Source organism: Mirounga angustirostris, unplaced genomic scaffold, assembly GCF_029215605.1.
Source record: "Mirounga angustirostris isolate CCGP_5_RB_7025 unplaced genomic scaffold, mMirAng1.0.hap1 SCAF_16, whole genome shotgun sequence".
In the NCBI taxonomy this organism is placed as follows: domain Eukaryota; kingdom Metazoa; phylum Chordata; class Mammalia; order Carnivora; family Phocidae; genus Mirounga; species Mirounga angustirostris.
In genome coordinates this window covers 35,554,124-35,575,500 of record NW_026991724.1, presented here as the reverse complement: position 1 = coordinate 35,575,500, position 21,377 = coordinate 35,554,124, and the positions used below count along the sequence as shown (strand labels likewise).

The 21,377-nt window shown below is 37.3% G+C and overlaps 1 protein-coding gene across 6 annotated transcripts in view; it reads left to right on the top strand.

The window, feature by feature from the left end:
* Nucleotides 1-21,377, top strand: part of PHKB (phosphorylase kinase regulatory subunit beta) — a 318,702-nt gene that overhangs the window by 48,750 nt on the left and 248,575 nt on the right. For 4 of the 6 annotated variants that reach the window (XM_064580840.1, XM_064580837.1, XM_064580838.1 and 1 more), the window contains 2 exons: nucleotides 6,316-6,405; nucleotides 8,991-9,129. In XM_064580840.1, coding sequence (XP_064436910.1) covers nucleotides 6,316-6,405; nucleotides 8,991-9,129 — 229 coding nt within the window. Of the gene's footprint in view, nucleotides 1-2,417; nucleotides 2,526-6,315; nucleotides 6,406-8,990; nucleotides 9,130-21,377 lie in introns of those variants that run through there. The other 2 variants (XM_064580841.1, XM_064580842.1) reach the window with 2 other exon arrangements.

Genomic DNA, 21,377 nt, shown 5'->3' with positions numbered 1-21,377 from the left:
ACTGATCTTTCCTTGGGCTAAGGTTTTACTTTTGAAAATTTTGTGTATTTTCTGCTAGAACCCAAGACCCATAGAAAAATGAAAGTATGCTGTTTATGTTTTAATTTTGTGTCAATATTCAGTATTGAGTGCTACATAAAATACTTTTTGAAAAAAATCAATATATATTGCCTGATGCAGTGATATTTTTAGAGACATTAATGTGACTACACATAAAGCTATTGTTTAAGCTATTGTAAACATCATATATTCCAGATAGGTTTGAAATCTTGCATAAAATTGTTGTATCTGTGAGAAAATAAGTTGGCCAAATGCTACATTATTAGACAATAGAGTTTTTATATAGCTTTTGAAAATTAAGTTATATTATTTCAAGAGGAAATGTTCTATTTGAATCCTATAACTTGGGATGGTCTCTCCTTATAATTTTGGATAAATGGATCTTTCTAATCAGTATTCTGTAACCTAAAAAAAGAAATTGAACCAATTTGATCTTTTTAAAAGTCTGGACCTCCCTATTTACTTTAAAAGCAGTTTAGGAGCACCTGGGTGGCTCAGTTGATAAGCGTCTGACTCTTGATTTCAGCTCAGGTCATGATCTTGGGGTTGTGAGATCGAGCCCCATGTAGGGCTCTGCTTTCAGCGAGGAGTCTGCTTCTCTCCCTCCCTCTCTTCCTCTGCCCCTCCCCCTGCTGGTGCTCCCTCTCTAAAATAAATTAAAAAAAAAAAAGCAGTTTAGAAAACAAATTCCCAATTGATCGAATACGTAAATACGAAATTTTTTTTACAGCATAAAAAGCTTAGCAGAAAATTGAGGTGACTCTGTATGTAACCTAGGAGTGTCAAACCCTTTTTATTTTATTATTTTTAAGTTTTTATTTTAATTCTAGTTAGTTAACATACAGTGTAACATTAATTTCAGGTGTACAGTATAGTGATTCAACACTTCCATACAATACCCGGAGCTCATTACAAGTGCACTCAATCTCCATCATCTATTTCACCCATCCCCCACCCCCTCCCTTCTGGCAACCATCAGTTTGTTCTCTATAGTTAAGAGTCTGTTTCTTGGTTTGCCTCTCTCTCTTTTTTCCCTTTGCTCATTTTGTCAAAAACCTTTTTAAAAAGAAAGAAAAACTAAAACCAAGTTTGGAAAGAGATATATTTGACTCTTGAAAGTTTTTATATTATAGTGTTGGTATACTAATGAAAACTCAGGAGAAAATACTTGAAATGAAATATTAAATAGCAAACAAAATACACAAATAGCTTTTAGAAGTTGATGACAAAAACACTAACAAACAATAGCAAATGGCAATAGGATGTAGGCAATTCGCAGAAGAGCAAATCCAAATGGCCAGTTTGCAAAGATTTTCAGACTCATGAATTGTATGAGAAATGAAAAACAAAAGTGAGATACTATTAGATTGGAAAATCTTTTTTTTTTTTTTTCTGTGAGAGAGAGCACAAGCAGAGGGGCCGAGGGAGAGGGAGAGAAAGAATCCTAAACAGGTTCCATGCTCAGCACAGAGCCCAACACAGGCCTCGATCTCATGACTCTTGAGACCATGGCCTAAGCCAAAATCAAGAGTCAGACACTCCATCGACTGAGCCTCCCAGGTGCCCCTGGAAAAACTTTTAAAAGAATGGCGCACTTATATCTAGGAGGAATATGAATTGTTTTAGCCTTTTAAAAAATGCAGTTTGCTATTATTTAGTAAAAAGTACATTTATTGCTGAACTTAATACTACTGGGAATTTAGATTAGATGCAGGCAAACTTCTTCTATAAAGGGCCAAATGGTAAAAATTTTAGACTTTTGCAGACCATTTAGTTTTTGTCACAACTGCTCAAATCTACATGATATCACTGAATGCGGAGTTAGAAAGAGACATGTTGTAACATGCTGTTGCATGGTATTTCCAATGTACAGATCTATAGATATAAGCCAATTCAAGAGCCTATATAATTAGGAAGTGATGAGTTTTGAATATTTATTACCTTTGTTTTTGATAATTATCCAGTTGTTTTTATAATTTAATTTTCACTTATGTGTTTCATAACCAGCTCCCAGAATTCCTGAAAATTTAACACTTGACTCTCTCCAACCAGTATTAGTTGGTTCTAGCACACTATTGCTGTATCTATGTATAAGGATGTTTTGCAGATTGTTTATGATGGCAAAAATAGAAAACAAATTATATACTCACTGATAGAGGAATAATTGAATAAGTTGTGCTGTATTAAAACCCAGGAATATATAGCAGTCAAAGAACCATTGCCTTTTTTGATTTCCATGTGTGTTGTCAAATGAGATGAACAAGAAGCAAAAAATGGTCTATTTCATGACTCCATTTTTATAAAAAAAGCAATGAAAGACTCTTCCCTCATTTATGCATATATGTTTCGTTATATAGATATGGAAAAAGTGTGGTTACCTGGGAATGAGGACAGAAGAGGGCAAGAAGTGAGATAAGGGAAAAAAGGATGATAAAAACAGCATGTATGTTATGACTCCACGTCTGGTAAATTTTATTAATGTTTATAAATATTGCTTAAAGAAATGCTTGAAAGGAATGTACCAAAATGTTAGCAATGCCTGTTTTAGGCTGATGGAATGTTGTATTTTTTTTAATCTTAAAAGAAATTATTTTAATTGAGGGAGAAGATCAGAATCCTGTAGGCCTTTCTAAGGATTTAGATTTGTAATAAAATTCCCTATCTCATGAAAGGGCATACTTGGATCAGTGTTCAATAAAATCTACCCTGTTATCTATATACCTTCTTCAACTAAACCTTTTCATGTATATCACTGCAAAAAAAACCTTGGTATGTAGTATCTTGTTTCATAAGACACATGTATAAGCTTTTGAGCTCTGATAATATGTCTGTAGGTAACGTATATATGTGTATGACTTCATGTTCTCCTAGATTTCAGTTGTTATCTTCCTATTCAGATGGCAGTTCATTATTTGAAATTGCTGTTATTTTCAGAGATTGCAATGCAGGAGTTTCTGTTTCTCTCAGCCCCTCGGGGGACTGAATTTTCCTATCCTTTGTCTTTTAAGAAACTCACCACTCTAACTGGAGTTACTCTTATTCAAAACCTTATCTTACCTTTCCTACTAATCTGTGAGTCCTGGTAGCCTACTAGATGTATAGTCCAGAGTTTCATGCATACACTGTATGTATTAACTGAATGAATAAATAATGGTATTTTAGTCTATCACCATACATGAAAAAATGATAAAGCTACTTAAGGGTTCATGAAAGTCTTGATTAATAACATTTTTGTATATACCCTATTAAAGGGCTTTCAATCATATAATGAAAAATTGTGTGCCCAAATAATAGACTATTGATACGGTTTTGGTTTGCTGATCTGTTTTCCACCTTGACTTCCCTTTTGAGTCCTCATTTTTATTCTTTTAGTGGTTGCTATTTGAATTACCAGTACTATTTTGTGATTGCTTAAGAGCCTCCCCATAACACTCAGAATTTTGTCGGTATTTTATAGTGCCAAATTCATCAAGTTTGTACCTTTGTTATGCTCTTAGTTTTGTTTTCATCTCATGGAAATTTCTTAGGAAACTCCTTGTTTAATCTCCTAAATAATGACCCTTTTCTCTTTCATGATAAAGCTAAATATTACTCTTCAAGGAACAACTTCTGCCTCTTCTTGTATTGTTCTTTGTCAGTGAATGTCTTTGACAATAATGTGTTCTGAAATGAAGAGTAGGTTGGCTGTATTTTTCTAATAGCAAGAGAATTGACAGGGAAAAATCAGATCAACATGTTTAAACTCATCTTTACAAATGGAAAAAGATAATTTTTATTTTACTTTGTGATGTTTGAATATAGGAGTAATTTGACTGGGAGAAACAGGAAAAGGAAGAATTCACATTTAAAAACTTCATTTCATTTTGAACTCTAAACTTTTATTAGCGTTTTCTCTAATTTTACATATTTTTCATTGTCTTTGGGAATTCATGCTCTATTGATTGCTTTCTCCTCCACATTTTTATTTGTATTGAAGCTTTTCAGGTGTCTAATTCTTGGTTAAAATGTTACCATTGATTACTTTTCCTTTGACTCCAGATTTGTGGTACTGTTTGCCATAAATTGTGTGGAACATACTTGTTTAATTTTATGCAGTTACTTCAGAAGCAATACAATGGTGATTACTAAAATGTTAACATTTATCTAGGCAAGCTGTTCTTAATTCACCATGGGCTTTCTTTGAAGATATGAGAAAGTATAAGAAAATATTGATTCTTAGTGAGTTAGGTGATTTTACTTTAATACTTTTCTGCTATGCTTTGAACATCTCTTTTAGCTCTTACTGCATAGGTTTTATTTTCCTGAAAAGTCTGGTTTTCCTTTTGTTTATTTATTGTAGCTTTTACCAATGTCCACTGGTGATTTCATTGAGAAACATTAGATAACAGAATCATTTTAGTCTTTTTTTGGGAGGTGAGAGGCACCTTAGATGTAATAGCACTTTTTTTTTACCCTAAAACCCATGATACAATGTCATTAAAACAATCTTTCAAAATAAACTTGCTTACAATTATTATGGTAGATATACAGGTGGATTTCAGTCTTATATATTCTATTTCAATTTGTATCCATATGCACATGTATTGTTTTAACTAATGAAAGTATATGCAACTTCTGGTGACTTTTTCTTATATAAAGCAAAATATTAGCTTTTCCAATAATAGAATTCTAAATAAAAATAGAAATCTCATTCATCTACAGTCCTTCCACCTCAGCAAAGGTGTCTCCTTTTATTTTTGTATATATGTATTCACAATTTAAAGTTGTGATGATTTGTACGTGATTTTATTTTATTAATTATTGAATGAGCTTCACAGAGAGGTTGTCGATTCCCAGAGCTTAGCACCTAACGTGTAAGTAGTGGCCATATTACTTTTTCCAAACTGCCGGGTTGCCCATATACTTATACCTACCCAGAGCTATTGAATGCAGGGAGGCAGAGGGCTGGCCGGGCCGGGCCCTTGCCTCTTGTGCAGAACTCCTGATGCTTTCCTGTCTAGATTGGTAGGCCTCCCCATTCTACCCTTTGGGACCATTCTGCTTGGTATCATTATGAAGACTCTTTTTTAGAAAATCTCTTCACTCCAGTCATTTCATATTCCTGTTTTGATGCATAAATCATCTCTCTTTTCAACAGAAGATAATGAGATTATTGCCTTAATGTATAGATGCTTTCCTTTCTTCCTTCATAATGTTTATTATCTCTCTAAACATAAAGGGATTCCAAATACCTTGGCTTTATACTAGCATACTGGACATAGCACTTTTATGAACATAAGTGCTTTAATTTTTTTAGAAAAAGATTCTTAATGCATGCCAACACATTCCCCTCCCAACCCCAGGTAAATTTTAGGGCCACTCTTGTGCTGTGTTGTTAGACTATATGACGTATATTACCTGAATCCAGAGGTGGATTTGTTGTGACCTTGAGATTTTATAATTTCTGAATGCTTTTAACAAGAATGAGAGCCAGTACTTAGTCTGATGGCTGAAGGTCCAGATGTCTTCCTTTCAGTCAGTAGTTGAAAATGTGCACTAGTCAAGTGAACAATTTTCTGTATCCATTTTGTGGAAAATTATCATAATTATTGTGTATTCTGTAGCTTTTGAGCAGTATGCTCTGCTAATACCTTGTAGTAGTTTTCATGGCTGAGAAGTAGAAATGGTTTCTGCTTTAGTCAGATAATAAGGCATGAGTTTTATCTACCTAGGAGAAAATGGAGGCTTCAGAATTTCAGTATGAAAACTGTCTGAATATTCATGGAGTGGATGACTTTGGAACATGTCAGCATTATCTTTTTTCCTTGAGGTTTTTGGGATATGATCATTTGACAGAAAATTGCCTGATCATGAGCATAAAGAATAAGGTTTGGATTTCAGGGCATTTAAGTAGATATTTCTCAAAAGGAGCTGAAATGACTGAACTTGTGACTAGCACATAAGTATTACTGGTATTTGAGTTGTTGGGACCAGTATATATATGTGTGTGTGTGTGTGTGTGTGTGTGTGTATGTGTATATGTCAGGGGTGAGGGTAGGGGTTCCCATAACATTTAAGACCCTTCTATACTTGTTACAAGGGCACTTTCTTCTCTCTCTTTCCCTCCCAAAAATTTGACCAGGAATACAATGTGGTAGTTCACATATAAAAATGAAAGTTAGATTGCTAAGTAGTGCTTTTTCATTTATTTAGAAGTTTTCTTTGTTTTTTTCAGGGAAAATGATTGAATTTGATGAGTTTTCATTTTTCTTTTAGGCTCAGTTTATGAACCTCTTAAAAGCATTAATCTTCCGAGACCTGATAATGAAACACTGTGGGATAAACTGGATCATTATTACAGAATTGGTAAGCAAAACTTGAGGAAAACATGTCCTTAGGTAGTTATCATTAGTATTTATTCTGCCTTATATTGCGTATATTATGTGCATGATGATATTCTTTCATTTGGATGTTGGGGTAGTTTCATTGCTGAGGTAGCTATATATTCCAATTACATATTGATACTGGGATAAAAGAATTCCAGCAAGTCATCTGTCCCTTGATTAATTTTAAAACCGTCACCAAGTGCTCGCTTCGGCGGCACATATACTAAAACCGTCACCAATTTCCTCTGTGTCCTTTTAGCCCTCCTAAACATTGCCAGATTTGAGAACTAGAGGCTATTTCTCGATTACTACTTAATAAAGATTTTGTAGTATTCCTCACTCATTTACCTGTACATGGTTCCCAAGTAGTCCTAAGCCTTTATTTTGTATTTTTTTTATTTTTTATTTTTAATTTTATTACGTTATGTTAGTCACCATACAATGCATCATTAGTTTTTGATGTGGTGATCCACGATTCGTTGTTTTCATATAATACCCAGTGCTCCATGCAGTACGTGCCCTCCTTGATACCCATCACCGAGCTAACCAATCCCCCCTCCCCTCTAAAACCCTCCCCCCTCCCCTCTAAAACCCTGTTTGTTTCTCAGGTCCATAGTCTCTCATGGTTCATCTCTCCCTCCAATTCCCCCCCCCATTTTTCCCTTCTTTCTCCTAATGTCCTCCATGCTATTCCTTACATTCCACAAGTAAGTGAAACCATATGATAATTGACTTTCTCTGCTTGACTTATTTCACTTAGCATAATCTCCTCCAGTCCCATCCATGTTGTTGTAAAAGTTGGGTATTCATCCTTTCTGATGGCTGAGTAATATTCCATTGTATATATGGACCACATCTTCTTTATCCATTCATCTGTGGAAGGGCATCTCGGCTCTTTCCACAGTTTGGCTATTGTAGACATTGCTGCTATGAACATTGGGGTGCATATGGCCCTTCTTTTCACTACATCTGTGTCTTTGGGGTAAATACCCAGAAGTGCAATTGCTGGGTCATAGGGTAGCTCTCTTTTAAAATTTTTGAGGCACCTCCACACTGTTTTCCAAAGTGGCTGTACCAACTTGCATTCCCACCAACAGTGTAAGAGGGTTCCCCTTTCTCCACAACCTCTCCAACATTTGTTGTTTCTCTCCCTGTCCACTTTTTAAGCCTTTAAATCTATTTCTAATTCACTGAGATACAAAAGATAATCTCAAGTTACTCTTACTAATAACAGGTCACTATTTTATTTGTTATTGTTTGTTTTGCCAAGAGCAGCAGATTTTGTTTTATAATGTGAGTAATTGACTTGAGATATGTATACACAGGACTCCTCTTTGTTCATCAGACTGTAAGTTAGAAAAGCCTATTAATTTTTGCCAGTTTGCTTCTTGTGCCATTTATATGGTCTTTTATGGCAAATAATATAAAATTTAATTTATTTATTTCTCCTCTAAGATAAGGATTTTTTTGTTGTTTGTGTTAACCTCATGTAAAACCTTAATTCATCTTATTTTGGTCACAATTCTGGAATATATTCTTATGTGTCCCTTTTATTATCATTGTGGCCATAACTAGGTAAAGAAATTTAAATACCTTTTTGAAGAAATGTCAGTCGCTTACTTCAGACTATAAGGACCAATTCTTTACTCGGGGAAAAAGGATAAAGGCCCTGGTATTCAGAAAAAAATGGTAATGATAACATTAGTTTTGTCTGAGAAAAAACAAATTTAATTCTTTAATCTCTTTGAAGGAGCAGAGTGTTTTAGGTCCTTATAAAACTAAAAGAGGGTGTCATATGTCAATCTAGATGAGAGTAATTTAATATATTTTGTGGAAAAACATTTATAGGTAGGAATAAAATAGCTTTTAAGAAATGTAATTTTGGTGGGTGTATTTTTATATTTTAAGACTCTTTTATAAAAGGTAATAAAGCATTAATTTCAGACTTCTTCTATTTAAGTAAAATGTTCTCCAAATATTTATGTACTTATTTTCATGTCATATAAGGATGGGTTTGATTTTGAAATGTTAAACATATCTCTACCCTGTATAATATAATATGTAAAGTAAAATGAATACATTCCTCTGAAGATAAGACACAAGTTAGTCATCAGTGGAAAACAAGATTCAGGTTTATTTAGCAGTTGAGTTGGCCTTGGATTTAGCGACTAATGCCACTCTTTGGTGTATATTTGCTTTGTTTCCCTATTGAACTTGTTGAAAATATGCGTCTTTTTATTGGTCTTTTTTTTTTTTTTTTTTTCTGTACTTAATGTTGCCTTACAATACTACTGTTAGGTAGGATATGCTAAAAGGTTTTTAATTGCTAGTTAGCTTGGTCCTTTCCTCAAAAGTGGAAATACCCTTCCTTCAGGGTGGATTCCCACTTAAACTGGAGTGAATTACATGAAGCAGTTTTTGCCTGCTAAAAAGTTGCATATTATAGGTAAATTTAGGAACAATAGAATTGTCAGAAGTAGGATGAAGAAACTAAAGATTAAGATCTTCAGCCCAAGGAAAATGGATGGCTGTACAATTCATTCTTTTTCTTATGTTCCATTCCAGTCAAATCAACATTGCTACTGTATCAAAGTCCAACCACAGGTCTCTTTCCCACTAAAACATGTGGTGATGATCAGAAGGCAAAAATCCAGGACAGTCTGTACTGCGCTGCTGGGGCCTGGGCTTTGGCTCTTGCATACAGGTAAGCTGGTGTGTGCTCTTCTAGTACCTTTCAGTCTGGGTAATAGGGTTTTGTTAGCCCAAGACAAATTGGGCGGCTCTCTTTTGGCTCTGCTGCTGATTCACAATGTGATCTGTAGCTGCTCACATCTCTTTTTAGGCCTCTAAACATTTAAATTTTCCTAAGGGTTTACACAAGACTAGTTCTAACATTTTATGACTTTGTCACCAAAATTTTTTCATCTCTAGGTATTTAAATCATCATTCATCTTTGGCAGAATGATCTCCCCATTCTCCTTGAGTTGGTTGCTTTCAGTCAGAGGGACTTGAAGGCTAATTGAATTTTGCAGATGATAAAACTGGGGCCCAGGTAGTTAACAGATATATCCAAAGTTACACAACTAGTTAATGATAGAGCAGGGCTAGGGCCCATTCTACCCTACCCCAGTTTAGTGTTTTAGCCCCTACAATTTCACTGAGGTATCACTTGTTAAATCAGGGTGTAAATCAAATAATTATTTTATAAAGTAAAAAAAAAGAAAATCCCTTCAGAATACAAAATATCTTCTTACTTTATTTTGTTATATATGGAAAACATTCAACGTGTGTCCTGACTCATAGTCTGTGGTAATACATTTTAACTGTTATTAAGATTAGGTTTCTTGGGGCGCCTGGGTGGCTCAGTTGTTAAGCAACTGCCTTCGGCTCAGGTCATGGTCCCAGGGTCCTGGGATCGAGTCCCATATCGGGCTCTCTCCTCTGTGGGAAGCCTGCTTCTCCCTCTCCCACTCCCCCTTGCTTGTGTTCCCTCTCTCACTGTGTCTCTCTCTGTGAAATAAATAAATAAAATCTTTAAACAAAAAAAAATAAGATTAGGTTTCTGAATATTAATTTTCTGAAGGTGAGACATATGCATATACTTCTGATTTGAAAATTGTATCTTTCACATGAACATGATTCCTCTGTCTTAAATTATTGATGTGTTGCATTTGTAAAAGGAAATCAAATACTGAGATAATATGAAGTAATCACCTTTAACACAGTCGTTTGCTTATCTACAAGCATTTCTTTACATATTCTATGTGAGCACAGTAAAGCTTCAATGAGTGTCAAACTACTACTGGTCTTAAGACAAAAAAAAAAAAAAAGTATAGAGGACAGCAGTAGTACCTTAACCAAGTGGTCAAGCTAGTAGTAGGTGCTTCACTGTGATATAGTGGTAAGTGCACATCATGCATGTTGACTTCTTACCATAATGATAAAACAGATCTACCTGTGAATAAACAATCAGATAATGCCAAATTGTTGCTACTTACAAGACAACTTGCCTGGACTCTAAAAATGTAGCTATCAGAGTAGATTAGAAAATAAATATGAGATGGCGGAGGAGTAGGGGACCCTATTTCAACCGGTCCCCTGAACTAAGCTGGATATCTGCCAGACCACTCTGAACACCCACGAAATCAGCCTGAGATGTAAGATGATATATCTGGATCTCTACAAACAGAATATCTCTGGCGGTTGGTCTCAAGGTATGGAGCGGGGAGCCATGATTCTGTGGGCAGATTTAGGAAGATAAATGGAAGGGGGAGGGAACCTCTGGGATCCTGCTCTGTGGGAGCGCAAAGCGTCCCGTGCTGGGGACCAGGCACAGACTCGCAGACCAGTAGCGGCAGGGAAAGGACTTTAGGGCAGTCCCCCAGACTCAAACCTGGAGCCGCGGGGTGTGCATGTGAAGTGGGGGTGGCTTGCAGTTTTATAGCACAAAGGGCAGAGACGTGCCTAGACCTGGCACCGGAAGCACTGCTGTGGGGCGCACAACCCAGTAGGCTGCGGTTTTAGCTGCACAGACAGAAACGGAGACAGTGTGGCCTGGAGAGCTCAGTGGAGAGCAGACTGTGATCTCTCTGTTCTGAGAGAGAGGTTTGGATACAATCACTTCTGCTCTGACACTTGGAAGAGATGCGGAAAGCCGCCGGGGAAAGCCCCAAGAGAACAAAAGCTCCCCAAAACCAGTTCTCACTGAGCCCATCCCTCAGGGCAACTCTCCCCAAGCAGGGCTTTCTGAGTAACAGTGCAGCAGGCCCCTCCGCCAGAAGACAGGCTGGAAGAACAAGAGGCCGAGAACCCTAAGGTCCCTATAAAACAGGTGCATCTTGCTTGGGTTGTGGTCAGTAATTTGGACTCTACATTCCCTCAGCCACCCTCAACAGAATGACTAAGAGGGGGAACCCCCAACATAGGAAAGATTCAGAGACTGTGACCTCTGACACAGAACTAATGGATATGTATATAAGCAAGATGTTGTAAATAGACTCCAGGGTAACAGTTATAAAGACAAGAGCTAGGATGGAGAAAACCATTAGTGGCAAAATAGATTCTCTAAGGGCAGAAATGAAAGCTAATCAGGCAGAACTTAAAAATCCTAACAATGAGATCCAATCTAATCTAGATACTCTAAGAGCTAGGGTAAACGAGGCAGAAGAATGAATTAGTGATCTAGAAGACAAACTGATAGAAAAGAAGGAACAGGAGGAGGCCTGGAACAAACAGCTGAAAAGAGAATTAGGGAAATAAATGACAGCATGAAATGTTCCAGTGTCAGAATTATTAGGATCCTTGAGGGGGTGGGGAGAGAGAGAGGACTAGAAGATATATTTGAGCAAATCGTAGCTGAGAACTTCCCTAATCTGGGGAATGAAACAAGCATTCATGTCCTAGAGGCAGAGAGGACCCCTCTCAAGATCAAGGAAAACAGACCAATGCCCCAGTGTGTAGTAGTAAAACTCACAAATTTCAGAACCAAGGAAACCATCTTAAGGGCAGTTAGGGGGAAGAGATTCCTTATGTAGTGGAAGGAACATCAGAATAATGTCAGACCAGTCCACAGAGACCTGGCAAGCCAGAAAGGGCTGGCAAGACATATTCAGGGTACTAAATGAGAAGAACATGCAGCCAATAATACTTTATCTGGCAAGGCTGTCATTCAGAATGGATGGAGAGATACAGAGCTTCCAGGACTGGCAGAAACTGAAAGAATATGTGGCCACTGAGCCAGCCCTCCAAGAAATATTAAGGGGGGGCTCTATAAAAGGGGAAACACCCCAAGAGTGATATAGAACAGAAATTTACAGAGACGATCTGTAGAAGCAAGGATTTCACAGGCAACATTATGACAATAAAATCATATCTTTCAATAATCGCTCTCAATGCAAATGGCCTAAATGCTCACATAAAACGGCACAAGGTTGCAGATTGGATAAAAAGACAGGACTCATCCATATGCTGTCTACAAGAGACTCATTTTGAACCTAAAGATACATCCAGACTGAAAGTGAAGGGATGGAGATCCATCTTCTATGCCAGCGGACCTCAAAAGAAAGCTGGGGTAGCAATTCTTATATCAGACAAATTAGATTTTAAACTAAAGTCTGTAATTAGAGACACAGAAGGACACTATATCATTCTTAATGGGTCTATCCAACAAGAAGATCTAACAATTGTAAATATCTATGCCCCCAACATGGGAGCAGCCATCTACATAAGCCAACTGTTAACCAAAATAGAGAGTCATATTGATAATAATACGTTAATTGTATGAGACCTCAATACTCTACTCTCAGCAACAGACAGATCATCTAAGCAGAAAATCAACAAAGAAATAAGAGCTTTGAATGACACATTGGACCAGATGGACCTCATAGATAAATATATAGAACAATCCACCCTAAAACAACAGAATACTCATTCTTCTCGAGCATATATGGAACTTTCTCCAGAACAGACCAATACTGGGTCACAATTCAGGCCTCAGCTGATATCAAAAGATTGAGATTATTCCCTGCATATTCTTAGACCACAATGCTTTGAAACTGGAACTCAATCACAAGAAAAAGATAGGAAGACATTCAGATACTTGGAAGCTAAAGATCATCCTGCTCAAGAATGTTTGGATCAACTAGGAAATCAAAGAAGAACTTAAACAATTCGTGGAAACCAATGAGAACGAAAACACATCGGTCCAAAACCTATGGGATATGGCAAAGGCGGTCCTAAGGGGGAAATACATAGACATCCAAGCCTCACTGAAAAAAATAGAAAAATACCGAATACACAAACTATCTTTACGTCTTAAAGAATGGGGAATGAACAACAAATTAAGCCTAACTCATCCATGAGAAGGGAAATAATCAAGATTAGAGCAGAGATCAATGAATTAGAAACCACAAATAGAATAGAACACATCAATGAAACTAGAAGTTGTTTTTTGAAAGAATTAGTAAGATTGATAAACCATTGGCCAGACTTATCCAAAAGAAAAGAGAAAGGACCCAAATTAATAAAATTATGAATGAAATGGGAGAGATTACAACTAACACCAAGGAAATAGAAATAATTATTAGAAATTATTATCAACAACTATATGCTCATAAATTAAGCAACCTGAAAGAAATGGGTGCCTTCCTAGAAACCTGTAAACTACCAAGACTGAAACAGGAAGAAATTGACAACCTGAATAGACCAGTAACCAGTAACAAGATTGAAGCAGTGATCAAAAACCTACCAAAAAACAAGAGTCCAGGACCTGGTGGATTCCCTGGTAATTCTAACAACATTCAAAGAAGAAATAATACCTATTCTCCTGAAGTTATTTCAAAAAATAGAAACAGAAGGAAAAAGCCCAGACTCATTCTATGAGGCCAGCATTACCTTGATCCCCAAACCAGGCAAAGACCCCTTCAAAAAGGAGAATTTCAGACTCATATCCTTGATGAATATGGATGCCAAAATTCTCAGCAAGATCAAATCTAATAGGAGCCAGCAGTACATTAAAAGGATTATCCACCACAACCAGGTGGAATTTATCCCTGGGATGCAAGGGTGGTTCAACATTTGCAAATCAGTCGATGTGCTAGAACACTTTAATAAGGAGAGAGAAGAACCATATGGTCCTCTCGATGCAGAAGAAGCATTTGACAGAATACAGCATCCTTTCCTTATTAAAACTCTTCGGAGTGTAGGGATAGAGGGAACATAACTCAATATCATAAAAGCCATCTATGAAAAGCCCACAGCAAATATCATTTTCAATGATGAAACATTGAGAGTCTTTCCCTTAAGATTAGGAACACGTCAAGGATGCCCACTCTCACCACTGTTTTTCAACATAGTACTAGAAGTCCTAGCAACATCAACTAGACAATAAAAAGAAATAAAAGGTATTCATATTGGCAAAGAAGAAGTCAAACTCTCTCTCTTCACAGATGACATGATACTTTATGTGGAAAACCCAAAAGACTCCACCCCCAAATTACTAGAACCCATACAGCAATTCAGTAATGTGGCAGGATGCAGAATCAATACACAGAAATCAGTTGCTTTCTTATACACCAACAATGTTACTGCAGGAAAAGAAATTAGGAAATCAGTTCTATTTACAATAGCACCAAAACCCGTAAGATATCTTGGAATAAGTCTAACCAAAGAGGTAAAGGATCTATACTCTACTAACTACAGAACACTTATGAAAGAAATTGAAGAATATTCAAAAAGATGGAAAAATATTGTATGCTCATGGATCGGAATAATAAACATTGTTAAAATGTTTATGCTGCCCAGAGCAATCTATACCTTCAGTGCCATCTCATTCAAAATACCAATGGCATTTTTCAAAGTGCTGGAATAAACAATCCTAAAATTTGTATGGAACCAGAAAAGACCCCGAATCACCAAGGAAATGTTGAAAAACAACGCTGGGGACATCACATTGCCTGATTTTAAGCTATATTACAAAGCTGTGATCATCCAGACAGCATGGTACTGGCACAAAAACAGACACATAGACCAATGGAACAGAATAGAGAGCCCAGATATGGACCTTCAACTCTTGTTAAATAATCTTCGACAAAGAAGGAAAAAATATGCAATGGAAAAAAGAGAGCCTCTTTAATCAATGACGCTGGGAAAATTGGACAGCTATATACAGAAGAATGAAACTCGACCATTCTCTTACACCATACACAAAGATAAACTAAAAATGGATGAAAGACCTCAATGTGAGGCAGGAACCCATCAAAATCCTAGAGGAAAACATAGGTAGGAACCTCTTCAACATCGGCCACAGCAACTTCTTTCAAGACACATCTCCAAAGGCAAGGGACACAAAAGCAAAAATGAACTATTAGGACTTCATCAAGATAAAAAGCTTCTGCACAGCAAAGGAAACAATGAACAAAACAAAGAGGCAACCCACGAAATGGGAGAAGATATTTGCCAAAGACACTACAAAGGGCTGATTTCAAGATCTGTAAAGATCAACACCCGAAAAACAAATAATCAAGTTTAAAAATGGGCAGAAGACATGACCAGTCACTTCTCCAAAGAAGACATACCAGTGGCTAACAGACACATGAAAAAATGTTCATCATCATTCACCATCAGGGAAATTCAAATCAAATCCATATTGAGATACCATCTTACACCAGTTAGAATGGCAAAAATTGACAAGGCAAGAAACGACAAATGTTGGAGAGGTTGTGGAGAAAGGGGAACCCTCTTGCACTGTTGGTGGGAATGCAAGTTGCTACAGCCACTTTGGAAAACAGTGTGGAAGTTCTTCAAAAAATTAAAAATTGAGTTACCCTATCACCCATCAATTGCACTACTGGGTATTTACCCCAAAGACACAGATGTAGTGAAAAGAAGGGCCACATGCACCCCAATGTTCATAGCAGCAATGTCCACAATAGCTAAACTGTGGAAAGAGCTGAGATGCCCTTTAACAGATGAATGGTTAAAGAAGATGTGCTTCATATATACAATGGAATCTTACTCAGCCATCAGAAAGGGTGAATACCCAATGTTTGCATCAACATGGATGGAACTGGAAGGGATTATGCTAAATGAAGTAAGTTAAGCAGAGAAAGTGAATTATCATATGGTTTCACTTATTTGTGGAACATAAGGAATAGCATGGAGGAGTTTAGGAGAAGGAAGTGAAAAATGAAGTGGGGGAACATCGGAGGGGGAGATGAACTATGAGAGACTATGGACTCTGAGAAATGAACTGATGGTTTTAGAGGGGGGTGGGGTGGGGGGTATGAGTTAGCCCAGTGATGGGTTTTAAGGAGGGCATGTACTGCATGGAGCACTGGGTGTTATACGAAAATAATGAATCATGGATCACTACATCAAAAACTAATGATTTAGTGTATGGTGACTAACATAACATAGTAATAAAAAAGTGAAGACAAAATGAAGACTTTTTCAGAAAAAAAAAAAATAAGTATGAATATAAGTAGAGTAAGAAAGACTAAAGAAATATGACAACCAGGAAGTTGGTAGAGTGAATGATCCTGAAGTCACTATGTCTCACAGACTCTCCAAGATAATAGCCACCTCAATGAAATTAACAGTGAAAATGACCTGATGACTGACAGAACAGACTTTACACAGTTAATTGTGGAGAGGAGGCCACATCGATAAGAGTGGAAAGGGTAGAAACATGATTGGGAGCCAAAACCCTGTGAGACGAACTACATAGGAGAGGGACACCATGAACACAAAGAAGTGAGAGGATCAGACTCCACACCAGGCACCCTAGGCACAGGACACCCACAGTGGGAAGATGAGTCTCATATCATTGGGCTTTAAAAACCAGTGGAACTTAACTTATGCCATTTTTACAATCAGCAGGGTTTAATTTTCTCTTTAAAAATTAGTAGGTTTTGCTCTGGAAGAGCTGGAGGGTGAAAGGAAACCAAGTTCCTGCCTTTAAAGATTCAGCATAAGTAACATGTTCGAAATACAGTATAGAAGGAATTGTTTGAAAAGCCTGTGGGGTGTTCATAAAGAGATTTATTTATTAATGTCAGAACAGGTGCTGGAGGGGCATGGATCTTTAAGAGACTTCTCCAGGAACAAAATAGGTGGCAGGTGCTATTTCTTTCCCCCTACACAACCTAGGAAGTGGGACACATGGAGAACCAGCACAAACACTCTCCACTTACCTTGCTAGCACCAAGTGCCCTGCCTTGCCCTTGTGTTCTCCTGGGGATCTGTCCCATCCAACCAGCTCCATTTGGCAAGCATGTCTCCAAAACACCTCCTGCTCCAACATACCCTACAAGTACTTCTTGCAGGGACTGGCACTATTTTACAGTGACTCCTGCCCTGGAGAGCGGGGAAGATAACCACATACCCTAGTGAGTCCACAGTCGCTGCAGCTAGCAGCACAGAGACAGTGCCTTGCCAATCATGAGACTGCAGCCTTGGCAGACAGACTGGGCGCAGGCATCTGGCTTGACTGCCAGCCTCAATCACTAATGAAAACCTGTCAGGGGACAAGGAAGGAAGACCAACCTGCAGGTCAGTGTGACCAGCCCCAGCAGGTGGGCTGAGGGCAGGTATCTGGTCTGATAGATGACACTATTCCAGTAGAACTCCAATGCAGCTGCACACTGGGCCTTTAACAGTACAGAGGCAAAACCCTACTTGGTGCATCCAGAAAGGCAAAGTGGGTCATTGCAACCAATAGTACTGAAGACAAATACAGCTCAGCCATAATAGTAGGGCACATGCAACCCACTTACGAGACACCTCTAAATAAATCACCTGATTTTGGTGAATAGGGGGCATTGTGCTGTAGGGCATTGCAGGACCTTTTCTTCATAAGGCCACTATTTTCAGGAGCAGGAGATGTAGCTGACTTTTCTAATACATGGATACAAACAGAGTTAGACAAAATGAGGAGATAGAGAAATATAACCCAAATGAAAGAATAGGAAAACAACCACAACAATAGACCTAAGAAATGGAAATAAGCAATATGTCTGATAAAGAATTCAAAGTAATGGTCATAAAGATACTTCCTGGACTTGAGAAAAGAGTGGAGGCTTTCAGTGAGGCCTTCATCAAAAAGAAAATATAAAAAAGAACCAGTCAGAAATGAAGAAGTCAATAATTGAAATAAAAAATACAGTGAAGGGAATCCATAGATTAGAGGAGGAAGAAGAATGCATCAGCAACCTGGAAGACAGGGTAAAGGAAAGCAACTTGGCTGAACAGCAAAAAGAAAAAAAGTGTAATAAAAAAATGATAGTAAGTTAAGGGATTTCAGCAACATGATCACATGTGATATGGTCACATTATAGGGATCCTAGGAGGAGAAGAGAGAGAAAAGGGGCAGAAAATTTATTTGAAGAAATAAACTGAAAAACTTCCCAAATCTGGGGAAGAAAACACATCCAGATTTGGGAATCACAGAGAACCCCAAGTGAAACTAACCTGAAGAGGTCCACACCAAGACACATAAATAAAATGGCAAAAAGTAGTGACTGAGAATTTCAAAGGCAGCAAGAGAAAATAAAACAATTACAAATAAGGGAAACCTCATAAGGCTATCAGCTGATTTTTCAACAGAACTTTTGCTGGCTGACAGGGGACTCAAAATCGGAAATGAAGAAGTAACAACCAATACTACAAAAATAAAACATTATATTGATGTATGTTCCCTCTAAAACTACTTTGTTGACAGCTTTTATCATGAATTGATATTCTTCTTCAGATGCTTTTTCTGCATCTATTGAGATGATCATATAGTTTTTATCCATTCTCTTGTTAATGAGATATATCACATTAATTGATTTGGAAATATTGAACCACTCTTGCCTCCCTGGAATATATCCCACTTGATCATCGTGAATGTTTCTTTTTTGTTGTTGAATGTATAGTTGGATTCAGTTTGCTAATATTTTCTTGAGGATTCTTGCAACTGTGTTCATCAGAGATATTGGCCTGTAATTTTATTCCTTTTAGTGTTTTATCTGGGTTTGGTATTAGGGTACTGCTGGCCTCATAGAATGAATTTGGAAGCTTTCCTTCATTTCTGTTTTTTGGAATAGTTTGAGAAGAATAAGTATTAACTGTTCTTTAAATGTCTGGTAGAATTCATCTTTGAAAGCCATCTGGTCCTGGACTTTATTGTTGGGATTTTTTTGATTACTCAGTTCCATTGCTAGTAATTGGTCTGTTCAAATTTTCTACTTCTTCCTGCTTCAGTTTTTTTATGTTTTGTGTTTCTAAGAATTTATCCATTTCTTCTAGGTTGTCCAATTTGTTGGCGTATAGTTTTTATAATATTCTCTTAAAATCTGTGGTTTTTTTTTTTTTTTTTTGAGTCTCACTAAAGATTTACCTACTTTCTTGAGATTTACAAAGAGCCATCTCCTGGTTTCATTAATCTATTGGGTTTTTTTTTTTTTTTAGTCTCTTTCATTTATTTCTATTCTAGTCTTTACTATTTCTTCTACTGGCTTTCTTTGTTCTATGTTTTCTAGCTCCTTTAGTTGTAAGATTAGGTTGTTTATTTGAAATTTTTCTTTTATTTTTTTATTATGTTATGTTAATCACCATACATTACATCACTTGTTTTTGATGTAGTGTTCCATGATTCATCGTTTGCTTGTAACACCCAGTGTTCTATTCAGTACATGCCCTCTTTAATACCCATCACCATGCTAACCCATCCCCCCACCCCCATCCCCTCTAGAACCCTCAGTTTGTTTTTCAGAGTCCATCGTCACTCATGGTTCATCTTCCCCTCCGATTTACCCCCTTTGTTCTTCCCCTCCTGCTATCTTCTTTTTTTTTTCTTAACATACATTGCATTATTTCTTTCAGATGTGCAGATCTGTGATTCAACAGTCTTGCACAATTCACAGCACTCACCATAGCACATACCCTCCCCAGTGCCTATCACCCAGCCACCCCATCTCTCCCACCCCCCCCACTCCAGCAACCCTCAGTTTGTTTCCTATGATTAGGAATTCCTCATATCAGTGAGATCATATGATACATTTCTCTCTCTGATTGACTTACTTCGCTCAGCATAACACCCTCCAGTTCCATCCACGTTGTTGCAAATGGCAAGATCTCATTCCTTTTGATGGCTACATAATATTCCATTGTATATATATATACTACATCTTCTTTATGCATTCATCTGTCGATGGACATCTTGGCTCTTTCCACAGTTTGGCTATTGTGGACATTGCCACTATAAACATCGGGGTGCACGTACCCCTTCGGATCGATAGGGATTGCTTTAAATGTGTAGAGTGCTCTAGGTAGCATTGACATCTTAACAATATTTGTTCTTCCAATCCATGAGCATGGAACATTTTTCCATTTCTTTGTGTCTTCCTCAATTTCTTTCATGAGTATTTTATAGTTTTCTGAGTAGATTCTTTGCCTCTTTGGTTAGATTTATTCCTAGGTATCTTATGGTTTTGGGTATGATTATAAATGGGATTGACTCCTTAATTTCTCTTTCTTCTGTCTTGTGGTTGGTATATAGGAATGCCACTTATTTCTGTGCATTGGTTTTATATCCTGTCACTTTACTGAATTCCTGTATGAGTTCTAGCAGTTTTGGGGTGGAGTCTTTTGGGTTTTCCACATAAAGTATCATATCACCTGCAAGGAGTGAGAGTTTGACTTCTTCTTTGCTGATTTGGATGCCTTTGATTTCTTTTTGTTGTCTGATTGCTGTGGCTAGGACTTGTAATACTATGTTGAATAGCAGTAGTGATAGTGGACATCCCTGCCGTGTTCCGTCCTTAGGGGGAGAGCTCTCAGTTTTTTCCCATTGAGAATGATGTTAGCTGTGGGGTTTTCATAGATGGTGAAATTTTTCTCGAGGTAGGCCTACATTGCTATCATTGCCCCTCTTAGAACAGGTTTTGCTCTATGCCCCAAATTTTCTACCTTTGTGTTTTCATTTTTTTTTAAGATTTATTTATTTATTCGAGAGAGAGAAAGAGCATGAATAGGAGGGGCAGAGGGAGAGGGAGAGAGAATCTCAGACTCCACACTGACTGCAGAGGACTGGATCTCACAACCCTGACATCATGACCTTAGCCAAATCCAAGAGGCAGACACTTAACTGAGCCACCCAGACACCCCATGTTTTTTTTTTTCAGTTTCATTTGTTGCATGTTATTTTTTATTTTGTTTGTTGGATGTCCCATTCATTCTTTAAAAGAGTAGAGCTTTTTCTCTTAGATCAGGAACAAGACAAAGATGTCCATTCTCACCAGTTCAATTAATGTAGTAATGGAAGTCTTAGCCATAGCAATTAGTCAAAAAATTGAATTAAAAGGTATCCAAATTGGAAAGGAAGAAGTAAAACTTTAAGTGTTTGTTGATGAAATGCTATATATAGCAAACAAGAACTATTAAAGCTTTACCAAACAACCCCTAGAAGTGATA